Source organism: Natator depressus, chromosome 4 (assembly GCF_965152275.1).
Source record: "Natator depressus isolate rNatDep1 chromosome 4, rNatDep2.hap1, whole genome shotgun sequence".
Classification (NCBI taxonomy): Eukaryota; Metazoa; Chordata; order Testudines; family Cheloniidae; genus Natator; species Natator depressus.
The window spans coordinates 94048493-94066582 of NC_134237.1; the positions used below are offsets into that span (position 1 = coordinate 94048493).

The window sequence follows — 18090 nt, forward strand, 5'->3', positions numbered from 1 at the left end:
ACCAGAGATTACATATGACAATCTCATGTCTCTCAGGCCTTTAAAACATAGGACACACTTTGAATAATCTGAGACAGTATTTGGGATTGTTTAAATTTAGGGAACATTTTCAGCACCTTCCCTGTGTGGACTTTATTGGTGTGGTAATATTCATGCATGCATATAGCCATGCTTTCTCGTATATACCCTAAAAATAAAAAGGCTGGAATATCTCCCAGTTAATAAAAACAAAAGCCAAAAATAAAAAAGAGGGAGTTCATGAACATTTCAGCTCTCTGTCTTCTGGACTCTTGTAGAGTAAGAGCTGGAACTGGAGTCTAGAAAGCAGAAGATGCCAGCACTTCTTGCTAGACAGCCTCCTTTGGGTTTAGGGAGAGGTTGGAGTGGTCTGGTTGTTGATGTTACGACTTTCTGTTCCCAAGATGCCTGGTTTTGAACATTCTGGAAAGTTAGTCTTCCCTTGGGTGGCATATTGACCCAAAAGGCGAGGCTTCTTGGCCTTACCTCTGTTTTTATAATTTGCAGACTCTGCCTACTCAGCCTTGCAGTGCTTCTCTCCATGGTCTTTGGAGAAATTGAGTGCAAGGCCTAACTTGGCGCCACACAACTTGGTTCAGATTGGTTTGAGTTAGGTCATAATTCACTAGAGTCAACTTGGAAAAGTCCACTTAAATAAGCAATTTAAAAAATAGTCAGTGTTTTGCATGCCTCAGACTGACATGTCTAACCTCCTCCTCCCTGCCAATAAAAAAATCAAAAATCTGTGGGACCATTTGACCACTTTTGAGGAAGCTAGCATGGTTTTATCTAGGCGAAAGATCTTAAAATGTCAGTTTCACTAGTTTATGGAAAGTTCAATATTAAAAAATCCTATAAAAATAACTAATTGGATAACAATCAGTCACTCAGTATTCATCATTCAGCAATATTAAAAATAAATTCAAATTTATAATCTGTTTAACGTCCTCAGTTTCTTATTCTTCCCTCTTCTTCCTTCCTATTCTGGAGCGAAGGTATAGGTCAAATAGTTTATCTTCTGAAATCTTCATCTTGAGAGAGAAAAGTTACTTTAAAGTTTATCAAGATGAAATCTACCTCCAACAAAATTTAAATTATTTTATAGGTCAGTATTTCCATAAAAGTTATTCTTCTCACATGTTGATATTTATAATTCAAAATGTGAACTGCATTGATTGGACACATCAGCCACATCAAATGGCCATAATTCTTACAATCAGGCTTCTAATAGTAATAGTCATGTAAATTGCTTTTTGTAACCCAGACTGCCACCAGCTGACCCCAGAATTCATCACCTATCACTGTGAAGAATTATCTTATTTCACAAAGATCACCCACATCTGAAAGGGTCTCATGGTCACCAAGACAAACAAGCGGAGAGAGAGACTAGAAACCCATCCTCCTAAAAATTGTTCAGCTCATTCGCACAGGAAGTAATCATGGAAGTACAAATGGCAATCAAGGCTACTTTCTGCAACTCTGATCCTGTCCTTCCTCCATTGCAAAAGAAAATATAGAGCACCTTGAACCTCCTATTGACAGAGGTGGTCACAGAGGGGAATCGATCACTAATCCTAAAATGTGGAATTACTCTGAGTACTAAAAAACAAAACATCACTTTACACTCAAGCAGTATTTCCCAAACTTGGGACTCCGCTTGTGCAGGGAAAGCGCCTGGCGGGCCGGGCCGGGCCGGTTTGTTTACCTGCCACGTCCGCAGGTTCGGCCGATCGTGGCTCCCTCTGGGGGCTGTGGGAAGTGGCATCCCAAGTTTGGGAAACACTGCATTAGAGGCTCAGCAAATTGCTGCTCAGTATATAACCTCTTTTTTTTTTTTTTTTTCCTAAGCAGGCCAATTGAAAAACCAGTCTCCAGCACTCCCTGTCCAAAAACCAAAAACTAGTCTCCAGCACTCCCTGTCAGCTGCCAGTAACCTGGATTCCTCTCGGTCAGATCTCATGCCAGAGGATAGAACAGAGACAGTATTTGTTGCTCTGTTTGATGACTTCCTGTCTGTAGACTAGGGATGTAAGTCCATACTCCTCTCTTCAGCGTTTGATAATGTTAAACATCAAATACTCATGTCCTTTTTTCAAGAGGCTGCAGGAATTAACAGAAATATCCTGGAAATACTTAGATCATTCCTCTCAAACTGAAGCCAGAGGGTCATTATAAGCAACTTTTTCTTTGTCACTTGAATGAAGAGCAGATGTCCAAAAGATGAACCCAGGAAAGACTGAAGTGATGCTGGTGTCATCACTGATAAAGTTTGCAGATGACATAAAAATTGGGGGAGTGATAAATAATAGAGGACAGGTCTCTGATTAAGAGCAATCTGAATTGTTTGGTAACCTGGGTGCAAACACAATGTGTTTTAATACAGATAAATGTAAATGTATGCATCTAGGAACAAAGAATATAGACCATACTTGCAGAAGAGAGGACTCTGTCCCGGGAAGTAGTAACTCTGAAAAAGTTTTGGGGGTTGTGGTGGATAATCAGCCGAACATAAGCTCCCCGTGTGACCCTGTGGCTAAAAGAGCTAATGCAATCCTGGGATGCATAAACAAAGGAATCTCAAGTAGGAGTAGAGCGGTTATTTTACTTCTGTCTTTGGCCACTAGATGGATCCCTGCTGCAATAATGTGTCCAGTTCTGGTGCCCACAATTTAAGGATGTTGATAAACTGAGAGGGTTTGGAAAAGAACCAGGGGAATGATTAAAGGATAAGAAAACATGCCTTAAAAAGATGACTAAAAAAACACTTCCAAGTTTAGCTTAGCAAACAAAAGGTTAAGGGGTAACTTAATTACAATTTATTAGTAGTGACAGAGGCCTATTTGTTGTTTACTACTCTGTGTCAGCAACTCTTGTGAGGGCTGAGATATTTATTGCCCATAACACACCGTTGTGATGCTATATACCCAAAAGGTGGCATGTAATGTATCATTGGAAAACTAATAAATCATTGATTAATTCATTAATATTCTTGAGTGATGTATGTATGGGATGTATACAAAGAGTTAAATATATGCTAGAATTATGTTTTTAAAAAGTTTGGCAAGTAGTCCATAATCACAATCTGCCTTAGACAAGGCATGTGTATTGACTTTTTTGACCAGCCTGCTCTTCAGGCAGAGACAATTAAGGTGCATTTACAAAAAAGGTAAACAAAGCCATGCAACTAGTGGTGGTGGTGCGGAAAATAGCCTCTTAACTGTAAAGACCGGGGGTCTGACCTTCAAATGATAAACAATTGAATCAACTGACTGTATACGATATTACTATGTTATAAAAATGTATTGAGTAAGGTCTTTTCTGAAAACCTGTGACACACTGGTGATTACTATCATTGAGAAATGTAGGCATTAATACTATATGAGGAATTATGGATTCTCACTGATGTTATGCTTTAAAGTCTGTGACCAAATGTAGGGAGAAACAAGCTTTCTCCCAAACAGGAGGGAAGGCAGCTATCTACCTGTCTCTAATACAAATTAGGCAGTGTGGAATCAAAACAATGGAAGCCCCATTTACATGGTAATCAACAGGGGGATGGAGACTGCACTTTCTCACTTTCCGGAAGTATTCCTACCTCTTGAAGCAGGGTCAATGAGAGACCATGCTTTGAGAAGACAGCATGGCATCTACACTCCAGCAGGAGAGAGGAGTCTTGTCTGGCTGACTTTTCAAATAATACATTTCAAGGATTTACTGGACTATAGAAATAAAGGGGAGATGACCCCATAGTTGCCCATCCCTTGGGGGATTAAGGCCCAGCGTTTTTGAAATCACAGAACTTTGAGTCCATCAACCAAGGGGGTTGAAAGCTCTGGGAACTGAACAAAGGTGAAAAACCTGCTTAGGTAAAAATTGTAACTTGTGGAAGTTCCTTTTTTTAGTCTTGGAAGTGCGTTTTTATTTTTGTTTGTAACCCTTTCTGTCTTTACTCCTTATACTTGGTATCATTTAAACCTGTGACTTTTTGTCTAATAAACTTGTTTTACTGTGAACCAATTCAGTTCTTTAATTGAAATAAAAGTGTTTGTCAGCCCCCAGCTAAACTAATGAGATGCAGTATATTGTCTCTTTAAAGGAACAACGAATTTAATAACTGTTGTGAGTGTTCCAGGAGGGGGCAGGATACTTCAGGGAGACATTTCCAGGGAACTCAGGAGTTGGGGTTCACTGTTTACCTGCCAGGCAGTGTTTGGACTGACAGAGCAGACAAGCTGATATGTCAGGGAGTTGCCACACAGCTTAGCAGTAGCAAAACTCTCACTTGTTGAGGCTGAGATGGGTAACACATTCACTCAGGATTCTGAGAACCCCAGCAGATTGTCACATAGATGTTTTTGGGAAAATTCAGGACTGGGAGGGTGTTTGTGTCACTCTGCAAAAAGTAAGTGGGCGGTGGAAGCCAGGGTGTGACCTGCATGCTTGTGTGCTGGCTGTTGGTGTCGGGTCTATGAGCCATAGCAGCGAAGGCACCCAGAGTTGCACAATCCCTTACTGGTCTGGGTTGAGCCCAGAAGCGTCACTATATCTACCTGGGGAACAAATATTTAATAATGGGCTCTTTAGTCTTAGTGGAGAAAGGTATAACATGATCCAGTGGCTGGAAATTCAAGTGAGAAAAATTCAGACTGGAAATGAGGCATCTATTTTTGACAGTATGGGTAATTAACCACTGGAACAGTTTACAATCAGTGACAATTTTTAAATCAAGATTGGATGTTTTTCTAAAAGATCTGCTGTAGGGATTGTTTTAGGGCAATGCTATGGCCTATCTTATACAGGAGGTCAGATGAGATGATCTCAGTGGTCCCTTCTGGTCCTGAATCTAAGAAAGAAATGCTTCATTGCCATGCTGAAGATGACACTTATGTGCATGCATGTCTCCTCAGAAATGTCCATTCTCCATCCTCAGCCCACCCTCTTTCTACCTACCTATCTACCTTTCTATAACAGCTGCAACAGTATTTACTCTCATATAGTTAAGTCTAATAAGAGTAGACTTGGACTCCTCAGTGTTGTTGCTGGATCCCCAAATATCCATGTAATTAAAAATGCCCACTTCAATCTGTGACTAGGCAGAAGGTGTCACTCATGCTATTGGACTCAGACCTGGTCAGGGTAATCCAGGTATTTGTGACCTCAATATTTTGATGATTGCAACTGATCTTTTTTAGGAATGAAGCCACATACCCCGAAAGACCTCCAGCTGTTACCAAACCCAGTATTTCGTGTCTGCTTAGCAGCACAGGTCTCCATGAAAATATCAGCACAGTGCTCTGCTCTCAACATAGGCTCTCTGTTGAAGACACAGTCCTGCTGAAGGTACCTGTCCTGATATGCAAAGCCCTCCATGTGATTCAGCGTGAGAGATGCCCTCTTCCTCTGTAACCTTGACCTTTTCCAAGAGCTCTCTTACACTGGAACAATGACTCTGTTGCCCAAAAGAGGGAGGAGACCGAACTTTCTCAGGACTATAGACCCCAATGCTGTAAAAGATGAAGATAGTTTTGATAGTAATAAAGTTAAATATAAACCTCAGACTTTTTTATTAGCTTCTCAATCAGTTTTACACACAAGCATTAAAAAAAAAAAAGAACCTTTAAACTAATCAAGGTATTTTTCTTACAGGCTGAAAGAAAGGAGGAGAGAGAGATTATTATTTCAATGTTTAAATACTTATGAAAGTACAGTGCTGGAAGTGACAGGTAGATTAGATTTCAAATGGAAAATTCACTTTCTGCCAATATTATCCAATTCACGTGAAGTCACTGTTTCAGCTAACATTTCTATCATTAAAGCCATTTGCTAGAATATGAATATAAAGAGAACACAAAAAAGGGGCAAAAAAGACAGAATGAATTAATTTAAAATTTCCAATAGGTATTTGTGGAAGTGTTTCCCCAGTATTTTCCAAGCCCTAATATGAAGGCAGACTTAGTCCATTGGACTGCATTTATGCTCAAGTTTCCAGAGATTCCATAGAAAATGCAGCTGTACAAGGCAGTTAAAGAGAAAGGAAGGTTTTTCCTTTGTACTGTTTCTGCAAAATGTCTAACATACAGTATGAAACCAAAAACCACATCCAAACGAGTGCATGAATGCTTTATGAGGAAGAGAGGAAGATTTATTGCTTGCTTATGACCAGAGCAGGGCCATCAATACTTGTGTGAATATCAGGGAAGGAAAGTGGCCCTCCCAAACAGCTCATGTCTTATCACAATTTCATAAAATTGTTTTGTAAATAGAAAACCACTGAGAATCATTTTACATAAAACCTGTCTTAAATATTGCAATTTTTGTTTGTAATTTAGACTTGAAAAGAACATATACTGTGCACCTATTATGTCTCGTATGATGCTGTGGTTCCCACTGAGACAAACTTTTTCCTTTTGCTTCAGTCCATTTGCTTCATCTATTAAAGACTTTAAACTTGACATTCATATTTGTCTGACATTTTTTCAATCAGGCTGAAAGCAGCTGTGTTAAAAAAAAATCACATGATCTTGCTTAACTCTGCTAGCAAAAGTTTAGTCCACATACATGTCTATATTTAATTTCTAGTCACATTTCCAACATAGATTTAATTCAAAACTCCATTTTTATTCTTTGCTCACATTTCCACCCTGGATTTTCTGTTGTTGTGTGTCTCGTCTCGTCTCGTCTCGTCTCGTCTCGTCTCGTCTCGTCCTTGTCATCCCCACTCCCACCCCATCTTCTGACTTCCCATTCATATCTTTATATACTCCAGCGTGGGGGAAATGCATGGAGAATGAACTAGTTACTCCAATGCTGCAACTGATAGCATGTGGGCAGAACACTGTGCTCACATGGAGCCCTGTTGAAATCAGTGGAGTTCTATATGGATGCAGCAGCCCACCCAGATGCTATCAGTTGCAAGATTGAGGCCTAAGCACAGATGTCATCCTTATCAAGTGCACCAATCTTCTGGATTCAGGTCCCTCTTAAAAATACCTCTTCAGTGATGTCAGTAAGAAGTGAGATGATAATTTTTTAAAAACCCACTAAATCAGTACCACCTGTAGATTTTCGTATATAATCTCCTAATGGTCTTGTAATATGAGACACTGGTCTTTTTCCAAACCCCAAATTGTTGAACAGGTGGTATGGCATTCCTTAATTTACCCAAAGACTTTTCTTTAGCTTTGGTAAACCAACCCATGAGTGTTTCACAGCAGTCAGCTGATTTTCCTTGAAATTTGTCTTTCATGTGACTTATTGCTTGCTGAGAGAGAGCCTAATTAAATCTAATGGACTGCTGGTACACAGTTATTGGAATATTGACATTTTATCACCAATTAGGCTGTTTTCCTTATCTCATTATCCTGTTAGCTTGCTTTTTATCACTTTACCTTATAGGATTAGGAAATGCTCCTTCCTTTATCTTGTGACTGTTTTTTTTTAATCAAGGTTGGGGTTTTTTTGGCAGGGTGGGGGGGAAGGGAAGGGTTGTTTGTTTGTTTGGGGAGAAGGAAGATAGGAGCTTTATGGGTCAAAAGATAAGTTTATGATTCATTAAAATCTGTACTTATATAACTAGAAAATACAAATCATCCTATATTTCTCTCTTCTATCCTGTAGCTCTACCTCTTTAGTCTCTCTTTTTCCAAAAATATGTCCTTCTTCATGAACTAAACTATTGTATGCTACATCTGCTTTAAACCTGGGAATTGTTTTTCATATTCCAGCCCACTTTTCAGCCTGAATTACATGAATTCTAAAGCTTTGCTCTACTTTAATCCATGGCAGCTTGGTTTTGGTCATGCTGCAATGAGTTCCACTCCACCACTCCTGCCCTCTTGTACCGTTTCTTCAAATTATAAGTGTAATATTGTCTATGAGACAGATTCTCGAGTGTGGTATCGCTGCTGTGCACATAATCTGCCTTGAAAGACATTCTCTGGCAAGATCACCGCAATGCAGTGATCCTCAGGTGGCACAGAGCAGGTGTAGATATATCTAATGTCCATCACCCTCCCTGCTGTTGGTCAGAAGGGATAAACTGGAGGAAAAGGGGTGTGACTAGACCCCTTTGTGCTGTGCCTGCCCTTTTCTGTGCTTTCAGACAGGACTATTGCAACACGAGGTAGGAGAGCAGCTCTCCGCCTGTTCAAATACAACACAGGGGGTCTGGCCTGCACAGCGCTGCACCAAGATCAGGGTAGAGCAAAAGTGAGCTTAAGCCAATTTTGCACACACACCCTGACTTGGTTTCTGTGCAGTTTAGCCACAAGCTAGTATCTGGCCCATAATTTCTACAGTGCCAAAAGTATGCATGGTGTTTTACAGTACTATTTATGTAAATTGTGGGGTGAAAAAATCAACACTGAAATGGAGGTGGGGAAGATAGGTGTCAAGTAGGGGAACTGGGATCATGTTGCATAGGAATTTGAAAATGGAATGTAGAGCCGAATTCATCCCCAAGGTAAGCAAGTGCTACTCTGCTGATATTGATGGAGTTGCATTTGCTTATAGCAGGGACTAACTAATGTGTAGAGCCCTAATGTCCATAAGTCATTATAAGTGATCTTCATAGTCACTTTTACCCAAGATATAGTATCTGCCAAGTACATAGATTGTTTTGTTAATGACTATGTGCTGTTAACTGGTGAAGTGTGAGGCTCATCTATCTCTTCTGTTACTCTGAATCAATTTTCAGTAAACATTATTGATGAAATTATAGGAAGCCAAAAGCCTGAACATTAGAGAGAAACTGGGATGAGATTGAAATATTTCCTACATGTCAGTAGATTTGCAAACCAAGAACATTATTCATGGGCTAGAGGATTATCGCAAATGTCAGTTCTCCACAAAAGTTATGGAATACAAATGAATGGCCTAAATGATTGAGCTAAATGTCACAGCTTTCTGATTCAGTATTCTCCGATGAAGGAACAAAAACAAATGTTTATGAACCAGTAAGAGGGAAGATTATTCGTTACATTTCTACTTCATTACAATTCTACTTCATTGCTATTGCATTGGTGTCCAAAGGTTCCATTCAGAATCACAGCTCCATTGTGCTTGGCACTGTACAAACACATAGGATGCATTGTCCCTGCTCTGGAGAGTTTGCAATCTAAAAAGACCAAGACAGATGATTGGTAGGAGAAAGAGTTCAACATATAAGCAAAGAGATTCAAGGAGGAGCATGGGGAATTTTAGAGCTTCATTCTGTAATTCTGGTGTTATAAGTTGGTTAGGATTTGCATGGTGGTAGTGGGGGATACCCTCTAGGGTCCAAGTTACTGAGAGGGGCATTTTGGTTCTAGTAGGTACTAAGGCTGCCCCCTGACTCATCTGTTGCTTCTGAAGCCTTTGTGGGGAGGTAAGGGCTTTAAAACTCTGCCCTGAGTAGGACATATGGTAGACTGTCTTTCCAATTAATTGACCCCCAAATTGTATAGATGGCATGCCATACAGATGTCTTGGAGAAAGATGGCATATCATGCAGATGCAAGGGAGAGACATACAAGTTACTTACTAATTCTAACTACACAGAAACTAAAATAAAGTAATGGCTCCACACTAATTTATGAATTCACATTAAATAACTTGTTTTTACTAACTACTCTGAAATATAGATATTTAATTTCATATTGCTGTCTAGCTAGCAATACACAGATTATGGTGGTGAGGAGTTGGTTCTGAAATAATAGAAAAAGTCACTCAGTATCATAACACATTGTTATTATCACAATGGTTTAACAGCTTGTGTCACAGTTATATTAGATATAGGAACAACAGTAGCAGAGAGGGCAACATCTGCATCACTCTCCACTAGCTGATATATGTTACTCAATTTGAGGGGCCTGTATGGGGAGGAACCATAATATGGACTATGCTGAGACTGGTAGCCTTTAAAAGTGACCTGAAGTGATATGAAATCAATGACAGGAAGAGCACACATGCACCTATTATTATGACAAGGTTTTACTGGAAGCTGGATGTGCTGTCAATATGACCAGATGGACTAGGTTGCCTTTGCCAAGTCTGTTTCAAAGTGATCAAGAGTATAACGTATAATATTCAATAACTAATCCATAGAATCAAGGAAAGTTTGTAGTGTCCAGCAATTGTTTTGTATGGGATTGCCTTCTCTCCAGCTCGGTTATCCCAACAGGCAAAGAAAAGAATGACTCCATCATATGAAAGTAGTGAAATTCACCTGCAATATGGTACGCTTAACTACATCTTTTCCTTTCCTATTGGAAGTACCAAATAAGCTCAGTAGAAAGACGCATTCCTTTCCCCTCCTCGTTCATATTTTATCATGGTTTATTTTTTAGCTGCTTGCTTCTTAATGGCTTTTTGGTAATCTGCCTGTTACATGCAAACCATCCACTATTTTGCACAGCTCTTTAGTACTGCAGTACTTAGATGAGGCAAAACTAAAATCACAATTTGACCTCTTTCCATCTTCATAGAGTGGTTAAAAAAAATCTGCACATGATGGACAGACAAAGAATAGAAGTGAGTAGTTAATGTTCATTCCTGCTTTCTCCTGTTACCACAGTAGACAGGCCAGATTTTGGTAGACATTGTACTTTTGAGGATTGGCAGACACCTGCAGTTGAATATTGGACACAAACATATCTGCTCTTTGTTTTTACAGCAGTATAATTTCTTCTAAATCAGGATGAGAATGGTTGATGAGCTTTCCTGGGGAACTAGCAAAGGAACTGGACCACAGAATTATTTTGTTTTCACGACTGGGCTTGATCAGATGTTCGGGCCAGATATCAAATAGATCTGGAGCACTATCCATCCATGAGAAGAGAGTACCATCTCACAGTAACACACATGTACACAAGTGATCTATGATAAGAAGAAGTATTTGGAAGTGTTTGAGTCAAGAGTGACTTGATTTATGAATAGGGAGAGGTATGCCTGAGGATCTGATTTAGTGGTCTTAGCAGTAGGCATGAATGCCTGCACTACCTGGAACTGCTTTCTGACTAATTCTCTTAAAGTCCTAGGTTATCTGAGTTAAATTTAGGTGAATAAATGCGTCTTAGATTGTTTTATCTCTTGTAGATGATAGTGCAAAAGCTGAGGTACAACTCCTGTTTCCCTTCTGTGGTCATTACCTGAAAGATCCACAGCACTGTTCATAAGACTGAGAATTTGCCATCATGTGCTTCACCAATATTGTTCAGCATTCTCTGCTCCAGTTGTCCTCCTGGCTGACAGCCTCTTATTCTAATCTATCTATGTGTTTATATTGCACCATCATGATTTAGTGGGTGTTGGTCCTGCTTTGAGCAGGGGATTGGACTAGATGACCTCCTGAGGTCTCTTCCAACCCTGATATTCTAGGATTCTATGATCATCAGAATATGTGAGCACTATTGTGAGACTTGAAAAATAAGTCAAGATGATACAATCCCCCTCTCAAAAGATGGCTGCATTTCAATGGTGAAGTTTATTCCTCTACACATATAATTCTTAAAGCTCTTTAGAATCTCTCTAGATGAAAGTCTGTATCAAAATAAGGCATTATTATTTATCCTAATTCCCAGTGCAAGACAGGTACTGTGAGAGCCTTATAAAATGATGGAATATAGGGGTAGCATTATGAAATACTTGTTTGAATCAAGCCATATTAAGTTAATAGCAGATTAATTTTAGTATCAAAGTTTAAAAAATATCTTCCAAAGAACACTATAATTTTAAAGATAAGGGGGTGTCAAGGTTCCTCCCCCACTCTGAACTCTAGGGTACAGATGTGGGGACCTGCATGAAAACCTCCTAAGCTTACTTTTACCAGCTTAGGTTAAAACTTCCCCAAGGCACAAATTAATTTTACCCTTTGCCCTTGGAATTTCCACTGCCACCACCAAACTTTAACTGGGTTTACTGGGAAACGTAGTTTGGACACATCTTTCCCCCCAAAATCCTCCCAACCCTTGCACCCCACTTCCTGGGGAAGGTTTGGTAAAAATCCTCACCAATTTGCATAGATGACCACAGGCCCAAACCCTTGGATCTTAGAACAATGAAAAAGCATTCAGTTTTCTTACAAGAAGACTTTTAATAGAAGTAAAAGAATCACCTCTGTAAAATCAGGATGGTAGATACCTTACAGGGTAATTAGATTCAAAACACAGAGAATCCCTCTAGGCAAAACCTTAAGTTACAAAAAAGACACACAGACGGGGATAGTCATTCTATTCAGCACAGTTCTTTTCTCAGCCATTTAAAGAAATCATAATCTAACACATACCTAGCTAGATTACTTACTAAAAGTTCTAAGACTCCATTCCTGTTCTGTCCCTGGCAAAAGCAGCATACAGACAACCCCAGACCCTTTGTTTTTCTCCCTCCTCCCAGCTTTTGAAAGTATCTTGTCTCCTCATTGGTCATTTTGGTCAGGTACCAGCGAGGTTACCTTTAGCTTCTTAACCCTTTACAGGTGAGAGGATTTTTCCTCTGGCCAGGAGGGATTTTAAAGGGGTTTACCCTTCCCTTTATATTTATGACAGGGGGAAATAAATAAGAGTTTAGAAATTTGGTCATAGCTTTTATTTTTTAACTGCAGCTACTAACCAGTTTACACCCCTTCCCCCCAAATGTTGCCATTGTTTTTTGTACAGTTCCTATTGAGAAACAGATTTCTCTACTTTGTGACATTTTCTTGTTGGTTATTAAAAATAGAAAAGGACAGCTTCATACCTGAATCTCTGTTACATTCATACAGTGTTAATCCTGAAAAGGCATACTTCTCACCGAGGGGGTTAGTTTACTGCTGTGGATCACCATTCAGTATCTGTGATCACTTCTTAGGTCTAGAATCACAAATATCATGAATATTTGTCAGTTGATCTTTATTTCTCTATAAAATGAGCCCAATGACAGGAATTCTCTTGGGACAGGAATGCAATTTAACTTTCTAAATGCTCAAATAAAAACAATAGATTGGTTCAAGATGCTGTACCTCCTGAGGTACATCTGCATAACATAAAAAGCCCAGGGCACAGCTGCAGCTGGCCCACGTTAGCTGACTCGGGCTTGCGGGGCTCAGGCTGTGGGGCTATGACCCAGGCCAGCTGTGGATGTTTTACTGAAGTGTAGACATATCCCTAGCTTCTAACCCTAGGCAATAACCTATAGGAAGAAAAGTCTTCCAGTTGTCCTAATGGACACCAATTTTAACTTTCTGTTGGTCCAGTAGAAGGAGTGAATCCCAGATTATCCACTGAGGTGGCCCAACCGCTGGGTTTTTGATATTTAGCTCAGGGAATGCTAACTCAAACATTCTATCTGATTTCTGCTGTTGTGGTAGGACAGAGTGGGAGAAATCCAGTTTCTCAAATAGCCAAGACTGAAGCCACATATGGATTTAAAGAACAAAGTGATCTCCTTGAATTCAGCCTGAAGCTAATAGGAAACCACAAGTGTAACATGCTCTCTGTGGCTAACAACATTAAGAAGGTAGGCACCCATATGCTGTGCTAGCTTAACTCTTGAGTGGCCTTCAGCAGCAATATGGGCCAGAGCTTAAATAACTGTGATGAGGTTCAGATCTGAAATAACAGCTGCAAATGCCTAACCAGATGCAAACAGAAGAGGTACTTTTGGCTACTGATGCATGCCTGCTTGATATCAGATGAGATCATTTATAAAGCATCATCTTCAGATTGTGAGCTGCTTGAATGAACAATGACAAACTGCCTCAAGAATAGGACAGAAACCAAAACTGTTGTATCTTCTGGGGCAGATTTTCTGCCATGTTCCATTCCCTGGACTTCTCATGTCACATAAAAGTAGTGGAAACTCCCTGCTTAGTATTTCTTTGAAGAGAGGCGTCCCCAACATACATAGAGTGTCCATAGACAACTGGTGGAAATTGTAGTAGGCTACTGTAACCTTCACAAGGCCTGGAGCAGAGGATAACCTGGATTTGTGCTGGAAATGGCCCTCCTTGATGATCACTTTATCTATTCAGAGAACACCATCACAGGGCCTAACAACATCAGCCACACTATCAGAGGCTCGTTCACCTGCACATCCACCAATGTGATATATGCCATCATGTGCCAGCAATGCCCCTCTGCCATGTACATTGGTCAAACTGGACAGTCTCTACGTAAAAGAATAAATGGACACAAATCAGATGTTAAGAATTATAACATTCATAAACCAGTCGGAGAACACTTCAATCTCTGTGGTCACGCAATCACAGACATGAGGGTCGCTATCTTACAGCAAAAAAACTTCAAATCCAGACTCCAGCGAGAAACTGCTGAATTGGAATTCATTTGCAAATTGGATACTATTAATTTGGGCTTGAATAGAGACTGGGAGTGGCTAAGTCATTATGCAAGGTAGCCTATCTCCCCTTGTTTTTTTCCTACAAACCCCCCCCCCCCCCCCAAGACGTTCTGGTTAAACTTGGATTATTGCTGTGCACATTGTAAGATGAGCTATTGCCAGCAGGAGAGTGAGTTTGTGTGTGTGGTTTTTGGAGGGGGTGTGTGTGTGTGTGGGGGGGTGAGAAAACCTGGATTAGTGCTGGAAATGACCCACCTTGATTATCATGCGCATTATAAAGAGAGGTTTCAAAGAGGGATGGGCTATTACCAGCAGGAGAGTGAGTTTGTATGTGTGTCTGTGTGTGTGTGTGGGGGGGGGGGGAAGAGTGAGAAAACCTTGATTTGTGCTGGAAATGGCCTTCCTTGATGATCACTTGATGATCACTTTAGATAAGCTGTTAGCAGCAGGACAGTGGGGTGGGAGGAAGTTTTGTTTCATGGTCTCTGTGTGTATATAATGTCTTCTGCAGTTTCCACGATATGCTATGCATCCGATGAAGTGAGCTGTAGCTCACGAAAGCTCACGCTCAAATAAACTGGTTAGTCTCTAAGGTGCCACAAGTACTCCTTTTCTTTTTTCTTTTTACTCGCTCCCTGTCAGACACTCTCCCAGTCTGCTGTGCCCACTTCCAAATCCTTCTTGAATCCCATTGACATTTACCTTCATTTTATCTGGTAGAACTTTCAGCCACTTTGTTCTATTCTAGTCTCTAGGCTCAGCCAAACACTGGGAACTCAAGAACAATGCATCGTTTCGATTGGGAGAAAGGAAACAGAGCTGTGTGGTGTTTGCAGTCTGGTGACCCCACCCACAGCTGTCTGGAATGATTGTGTCTAACATATACATGTTTAACAAGTTTGTGTGTGTGCGGGTAGATCAGGGGTTCCCAAACTTGGTTCACGGCTTGTTCAGGGTAAGCCCCTTGCAGACTGCAAGATGCTTTGTTTACCCAAGGTTCCACAGGTACGGCTGCTCGCAGCTCCCAGTGGCCGTGGTTTGCCATTCCCGGCCAATGGGAGCTGCGGGAAGTGGTGTGGGCCGGGCCATTGCTTCCTGCAGCTCCCATTGGCTGGGAATGGTGAACCGTGGCCACTGGGAACTGCGAGCGGTCGTACCTACGGATGCTCGGGTAAACAAAGCGTCTCGCAGCCCACCAGAGGCTTACTCTGAACAAGCCATGAAGCAAGTTTGGGAACCCCTGGGGTAGATGAAACTTTACATTGATTACCCCACATGAAAGTTCCCTTGAGGCAGGTGAGTGATTATGAAAAACATCTGAGGGATCTTCCAGTCAGAGATGATCAGAATCACTCACCAGCCTGGGTCCATATGTACCTCAACAAAATCTTGTGGTCAACATATGAAAAGTTGCTGATACTGAACAGAAGGAAACTGCATATACAACTAACTGTTGTCTATTGCAAGGAGATCAACCAGTAAACTATTTCAGTATTCACAGCATTTCCAGATATAAAGCCAGACTGAATGTGATCAAGGAAAACTGAGGACGTTTAACTGAGACCAAAGTTGCCCCACCACAACCGTTTCACCAAGCTTCCCTAAATTAGAAGGGTTAGAGATTGGGCAATAATTCCCAAGTATTTGAAGGTAACTGTATTCTGATGCAGAGCACTTTTGATGCCCAGCCAAGTCGATGGGATCTGCAAGTGCTCTGACAATCAGGCCATTAGGAATTTTAATTCTTACAAAAGAAACTGACATTACCTGGATACGTGTTCTGCAACACACTTTAAGACCACCATTTGCCTGATGGACTGAGATTGGAAGTAGTCTGTTCTTTCATATCATAGAGGGGTATCTGTGTCTCTGATAAGTAACATTTCCCTGTTCTGAATCTCTCTTTTACAAGTAGTGGCTATAAAGATTGTATATATTCATAGTTTCCAAGGTCAGAAGGGACCATTGTGATCATCTAGTCTGACCTTCTGTATAACACAGGCCATAGAACTTCCCCAAAATAATTCCTAGAGCAGATCTTTTAGAAAAACATCCAATCTCGATTTTAAAATGGTCAGTGATGGAGAATCCACCATGACCCTCAGTAACTTATTCCACTAGTTAATTACTCTCACCATTAAAAAATTATGCCTTATTTCTGGTCTGAATTTATTTAGCTTTAATTTCCAGCCATGATCCATGTTATACCTTTCTCTGCTAGATTGATGTGCCCATTATCAAATATTTGTTCACCATGTAGATACTTATACTGTAATCAAGTCACCTTCTCTTTGTTAAGCTACATAGATAGAACTCCTTGAATCTATCAATATAAAGAATGTTTTCTAATCCTTAACTCATTCTCGTAGCTCTTCTCTGATCCCTCTCCAATTTATCAACCTCCTTCTTGAATTGTGGGCACCCGAACTGGGCATAGTATTCTAGAAGGGGTCAGACTAGTGCCAAATACAGAAGTAAAATAACCTCTCTACTCCTTCTCAAGATTTCCCTGTTTATGTATCCCAGGATTGCATTAGTTCTTTTGGCCACAGCATCACTTTGAGAGCTCATGTTCAGTTGATTATCCACCATGACCCCCAAATGTTTTTCAGAGTCACTACTGCCTAGGACAGAGTCCCCCATTCTGTAAGTATAGCCTACATTATTTGTTCCTAGATGTATACATTTACATTTAGCCATATTAAAATACATATTGTTTGCTTGCACCCAGTTTACCAAGCAATCCAGATCACTTTGAATCAGTAACCTGTGCTCTTCATTATTTACTGCTCTCTCAATTTTTGTGTCATCTGAAACTTTATCTGTGATGATTTTATGTTTTCTTCCAGGTCATTCCTAATAATGTTAAATAACATAAGAGCAAGAACTGATCCCTGTGGCCACACTGGAAACACACCCACTCAATGATTCCCCATTTATAATTAAATTTTGACACCTATCAGTTGGGCCATTTTTTATCCATTTGATACGTGCCATATTAATTTTATATCACTCTAGTGTTTTAGTCAAAATGCTGTGTGGTATCAAGTCAAACGCCTTATAAAAATCTACATATATTATATCAATGAGATTACTTTTGTCAACCAAACTTGTAATCTCATCAAAAATAAGATCTCAAGTTAGTTTCACAGGATCTATTTTCCATAAAGCCATGTTGATTTGCATTAATTAAGTTATGCTCCTTTAATTCTTTATTAATTGAGCCCTGTATCAGTCACACCATTATTTTGCCTGGGATTGATGTCAGGCGGACAGGCATATAATTACCCAGGTCATCCAGTTTTCCCTTTTTAAAAATTGGCACAACATTAGCCTTCTGGAACTTTTCCAGTGCTCCAAGATGTATTGAAAATCAACTTTAGCTTTCCAGGGAGCTCTCAGCCAGCTCTTCTAAAACTCTTGATTGCAAGTTATCTGGACCTGCTGATTTAAAAATGTTTAATTTTAGTGGTTTCTGTTTAACATTCTCTAGCTATACTAGTTTAATGAAAGACTTACCACCACCATCTGATGAGACTATATCATCTGTTTTTTCCCCCAAATACAGCACAGAAACATTATTGAACACATCTGCCTTTTCTTCATTATTTATAATTCTACCATTTCCATCTAGTAATGGACTAATACCATTGTCAGGATTCTTTTATTTCCTAAAATATTTTTAAATAAGTTTTTATTGTCCTTAACTCTGTTGGACATAGATTTATCCTTGTGTCCCTTTGCTTCCTGATAGTTTTCTAC

At 40.0% G+C, this 18090-nt stretch overlaps 1 protein-coding gene across 6 annotated transcripts in view; it reads left to right on the plus strand.

Moving 5' to 3' along the window:
* Window positions 1–18090, plus strand: part of KCTD8 (potassium channel tetramerization domain containing 8) — a 168461-nt gene that overhangs the window by 117595 nt on the left and 32776 nt on the right. The window contains exon 3 of one of the 6 annotated variants that reach the window (XM_074950097.1): window positions 5211–5513. The exons of the other annotated variants lie outside the window; for them this stretch is intronic. Within the exon in view, the coding sequence (XP_074806198.1) occupies window positions 5211–5216 (6 nt within the window). The 3' untranslated portion in view covers window positions 5217–5513. Of the gene's footprint in view, window positions 1–5210; window positions 5514–18090 lie in introns of those variants that run through there. 6 annotated transcript variants of the gene reach the window in all.